This window comes from Cryptomeria japonica, chromosome 5, assembly GCF_030272615.1.
Source record: "Cryptomeria japonica chromosome 5, Sugi_1.0, whole genome shotgun sequence".
NCBI classification, from domain to species: Eukaryota; Viridiplantae; Streptophyta; class Pinopsida; order Cupressales; family Cupressaceae; genus Cryptomeria; species Cryptomeria japonica.
The window spans coordinates 804,895,554-804,900,978 of NC_081409.1; the positions used below are offsets into that span (position 1 = coordinate 804,895,554).

The 5,425-nt window shown below is 33.5% G+C and overlaps 1 protein-coding gene across 1 annotated transcript; it reads left to right on the plus strand.

Moving 5' to 3' along the window:
• The first annotated feature begins 1,322 nt into the window (after positions 1-1,322).
• LOC131042074 (GDSL esterase/lipase At4g26790) lies at positions 1,323-4,399 on the plus strand. The gene is made up of 6 exons (XM_059221758.1): positions 1,323-1,700; positions 1,942-2,276; positions 2,950-3,080; positions 3,190-3,423; positions 3,522-3,777; positions 3,872-4,399. The coding sequence occupies exons 2-6, from the start codon at positions 2,024-2,026 to the stop codon at positions 4,060-4,062; spliced, it is 1,065 nt and encodes a 354-aa protein (XP_059077741.1). The 5' UTR covers positions 1,323-1,700; positions 1,942-2,023; the 3' UTR covers positions 4,063-4,399.
• Positions 4,400-5,425: the final 1,026 nt, after the last annotated feature.

Here is a 5,425-nt window from a genome sequence, read left to right on the forward strand (position 1 = left end):
ATAATAAACACAATAATACCAAAGATAACACAGATTTATGTGGAGAAACCCTTTTAAGAAAAAAATCCACATGAGAAAGGAGACAATAATATTATCAAGCTTCAACAAGATGTACATAACAATACTCTTCATTGCTATTCTCTAAACAATTTGCAACACTTGGATACCTACAAATGAATATGATACTACTATCCCAAGAATCCAATTGTAAAGATTTGTGGGAGGCAAAACTACTGTGGAATCTTAAAACAACAAGCTAAAACCACATGAAAGACCCACTCCTCCCTTAGTGGACAATCCATAAACATATTAAAAGTAAATTAATGTTCATATGGCCTTTCACATGGGCACCTAACCCACAACTAGTCACAATTAGTCAATCCCAAGTGCTCTACACTCCAACGACTTTGAAGGGTCACTTCTAGAACAGGCAAACCTGGGCACCCAATTCTAGGTAGCATGCAAATGACTTTTGTTAACAAACAAGCATGGAATTATAGGTACCCCCTATTGAAAAGATAGATGCCTGGATGGAAGATTCCCCCATAATGCTCTATAATTGTCACCGACAAGTGCCCACCTCAGTGGGATGAAATTACAATTTTCCAAAGGAAAAATATATGAAATATTTTATCTCTCACGTCCCCTAGAACACTTTCCAAAGAACATAGAGACACACGAAAATGACTTAGGAATGCAAAGTTAATGTCACCTATCCTAACACACTTATATGAAGAACATCCTTCTAAAAATTGAATAAGACATATCAAATGAGTGTTCAACTTTTAATCTTCAAATGAAATGATTTAATTCTAGTAGAAAATATCATTAATTTTGAAACTTCATCTTTGATAAGGTTTGATGTTCTATCTTTGAACTCCTTTCTCTCAACAATATACACTATTAATTTTTACTTTTAAAACTAAATCATTTGAAATGTAATTATATCCCTAATCTATAAAAGTAACATATTCAATAAGCTTATCGTAGTAATGCAGACCTCCATAACTTCCCATTATAAGAAAATAAGCTTGAATAATTGATATGTTAAATTACTAAATTCTGAAAATAAAAAATCTCTTCCTACAAACTAAAATAATAAGTTTCATACCTAAAAATAGGTCTCTTAAATAGGATCTACAACTACAGATCTTCATATTGCTTGGCATACCTTAATACATCTTAAATTGTGTTGGTAATTCTAACTATATTTATAAACCTAAAAAGTGAGCGGTTTCTTTTCTTTGATCTCATATGCCTAGGGTTTGCGGGGCAGTATTCCCTCTTTTCAGAGAATCATTACCTCTTTAGAGGTCCCTATAACAGGCATTCATCTCTAATGGAGGTATTAGTAATCTATTTACATATGTTAGGTTTACTTTCAAAACATGCCCACCGACTACCATAAATCTTGCACATCAATCTTAGTGAGGTTCATCACAGATCATCAGCAATTTGTAAATGCTGATTGCATGGGAGCCCCACAAACCCTAAGTCCTAATAATGACATGAAAAGGACACAGAAAAGTAGGGATCAGAGGTCCCCTTTTTGAAATTCCAAAGGAAAAACAAGAAAGCAGAGCTTTAGAAGTAAAGGAAAAATGATCAGAGCTTTGGAAAGAATAGTAAAGGAAATAAATGTGAGAGATTTTATAGTTGGACATTGCATTTCACATGAACCTTCTATGATCCACATTGAGGTGAGTGCCTGCATATTATTTGCAAATGTAAGGCTTAGGTAAAGGAAATCACAACAATAACTAACAAGGAAAGAAATAATCCTCAAAAGAGAATGCAATCAAAAGGATAAATACGATTAAATTTAGAAGATTTGTTCATAAGAGCAAATTATTGCTTCAATTATTCAAATACAGGTATAGGCATTAAATATATCTACTCCCAAGACTCTGATTTATTATCTGTCGGCTTATATAACTCTAGGGCTCCTAAAGTCTATGTGGTCAGGCTGCCATCAGTTTTAAGATTCTCTTTTTACAAGGGAAAGATTTAGTTGTGAGAATCCATGGCCCTAGTATCTGCTAGATGGCCAACTTTGATTTTAATAGGGTTTTTGATACTTAATATTCAGTCAGTTGCTGCAATCAAACCACTGGTACCAGCTCTTCTAGTCTTTGGGGACTCCACCTGTGACCCAGGCAATAACAACTATATTCAGACAGCTCTCAAGAGTGATTTTCCTCCATATGGGAGGGACTTGGCTGATCATCAAGCTACAGGGCGCTTTTGCAATGGAAGACTGGGTATAGATTTTATTGGTATGAGCATACATATACTTAATATTTTGTTTAGGTTATGTACATTTAATTGAGCTGAACTACTTTTAATACTTTTTGGTTTGATTATGTTATTTTTTGTATCAACGATTCGGATCATTTTCTGTAATTCAGAGTTCTTGAAATTGTGATTAATATTTTTGAGTTTGATTGTGTATTTCTTCATTCAACCTTTCTAATCACTTTCTGTGATCCATCATAGAATAAATGAGAGATGAATCAGATTCTATGAGAGATGAATCAGAGTAAGAACTAGTATATGCATTTTTTTAAGGAGTGTACTTAATATTTTTTTTTCTTCTCTGTTTATGTGCTACTGAACTGGCTTTTATTTGCAGAACTAAGACATGCAAACATGCAGTGATCTCAATAGCGTTAGATTCAGGCCATTGTTTTGTTTTATGGAAATGGGTAACCCATTTGCAGAAGTAATATGTACTTGTTTAGTTTAGGCCAGTTGGGTAGTACTGAAATGGGTTTCTCTGCAGAATTGAGATATGCAATGAGGGGTAAATAGTATTGAGTTATCCCATTTGTGGGCTTCGAACTGGGTTTTAACTTGATGGAAAAAATATGTGATTTTTGTGACAAAGTGGTGTACTTCTGCATTTTGTTTCTGCCAGTTTTATGTTACTGAAATGGGGTTTCTTTGCAGCTGAGGGACTTGGCCTCAAGAAGACAATACCTCCATACTTGGATCCTCATCTCAGTCCTCATGACTTGGTGACTGGTGTGAGCTTTGCATCTGCTGGAACTGGATATGACAACATGACTGCATCTATTTTGGTAGTAAAAATTCATTGAATATGCATTCAAGAAAAGGTTTATCTGATACTTTCTACCATGAAAGACAGGGAATAGTATGCTAATTAATGATATTTGCATTTTTTTGCAGAATGTTATACCCCTGTGGAAAGAAATAGAGTATTTCAAGGAGTACCAATTCCGTTTGAAACAAATGTTTGGGGAAAAGATAGCATCAATCGTTATAAACAAAGCCCTATATCTTGTAAGTGTAGGGACCAATGATTTTATAGAGAATTACCTACAATTTCCCAACCGTAGGTTACGATTTAGTCCTTCAGAGTATGTGGACTTCATAGTTGGCATAGCAGGCAACTTCTTTGAGGTATGAAAATGGGACTATCAGTTTCATGGTTGTTTTGAGCTTAAAATGAATTGAATGCTATTAAAGCTTGTTTTCTTATAATGCCATTGATGGATCAGGAGCTTTACAGACTTGGGGCTAGAAGGATATCTGTGGCTAGCCTATCACCCATGGGCTGCTTGCCTATGTTAAGATCCATGAATTTATTTGAGCCTGGCCAATGCATGGAGGATTACAATGATATTGGACTCCAATATAATGCGAAACTCCAAACCACCATTGAAAACCTGAGACATAAGCTTCCAGGGCTTCTAATTTTGTTCAGTGATTCCTATCAACTTACTTATGAAGCTATATACAATCCTTCCAAATATGGTATAAAAGAACTCAAAACTTTTTTTATTGCTCTTTTCTATGTGGGTATTACAGTTTTATATTTTTCTTATGAATTTTTCATGTGGGTATGAAGGATTCGAGGAAGCAGAAAGAGCGTGCTGTGGATCAGGGACAATTGAATTGGGATACCTGTGCAATGAATTGATCCCATCTTGCAGTGATGCATCCACCTTTGTGTTTTGGGACTCTGTTCATCCAACTGAAAGATTTTATGAGATTGTTGCAAACAATATGCTCCAAAGTATTCGAAGGCTACCACTTTAATTACAGAATGGGAATTTTTGTCCTCGCCACAGAAGGTACTAGTCTGAACAGATGTAAATAGCGCTTCCAACTAAGTTGAGCTGTAAATTGACACGTTGGTCATTTGGGAAGACAGAAGTTTTTATTTCCCTTCACGTACCTGTAGAAGCTGATGGAAAGGCCATTTAAGTCGAAGTCATGGGGAATTTATTAGTCCGTCACTCAGGGATATACCTATAGCGAGCCCATAAGCCTATTAAACTTCTCTTTCAAAATAGTTTTAAACTATTTTATATTATCTTTAAGTGTCATAACTGATAAATCAATATCAAGTTTCTGTCTAAACTGATTAAGACTATTTTATATTTTCTTGATGTATTATATTTCATTTATTGTATTTCATTGTTGATTTGATATGTTGTTATTATCAATAATTATGAATGTTCTTTTAGAATTTTTTAAGTGTAAAATATTATGGAGAATTATTGGGGTGGGATGGTCGCTACTATTTTAATCTGGTTGGTAGTGATGTTTGTTATTTATCATACTGCTTTTTAAATTATATATGGAAAAAGTTGAAATGTTGGTGGTGATTAGGTGGTTTGGTAGGGATGTTTGTTATTTATCATACTGCTTTTTAAGTTATATATTGAAAAAGTTGAAACGTTGGTGGTGATTAGGTGGTTTGGTAGGGATGTTTGTTATTTATCATACTGCTTTTTAAGTTATATATTGAAAAAGTTGAAATGTTGGTGGTGATTAGGTGGTTCATTTTTTTTCCCTTTTTTAGAGAGGATTTAGATTCAGAATCATTTAGATGTCTACAATATGGACTTATCATTAAACCAAGTGTGGTGATTCAAATTTCTCAATTAATATATCGTATAACACATGATACATGTATTTCAAGATAAGAAGCGTACTCTAAACTTTGTCAAATGAATTTACACCTAACACATTTAAATGTTAGAGCTATCAGATTTCCACAATCCATATTATTGAACATATAAATGTCTTCTTTAAGCATTTATACATTTCAACAAGAATGATCTCAATTACATAAATATCTTTATCAGTCCCAATGCACAATAATCAACATTATGTAAAGCTTTTAATTGTTTTTAAAGAACTTTTAGCCTTGTAAACCACACTAGAGTGGGTGTACTTTAAGCTTGATATTACAATATTTTAAATGCTTTGGTTGCAGATGATAATTTAATGTTAAATATATCTCTTGTTATCTAGAGGGTGGAAGGAAGGACTAATGCCCATGGTTATTAACTATTTTTCTTTCTTACTTGCAATCAACTAGTTCAAACCATTTTTTTAAATTGAAGATCGTATATCAATTATATTAAATAAAAAAATACAAGTTCAAACCATT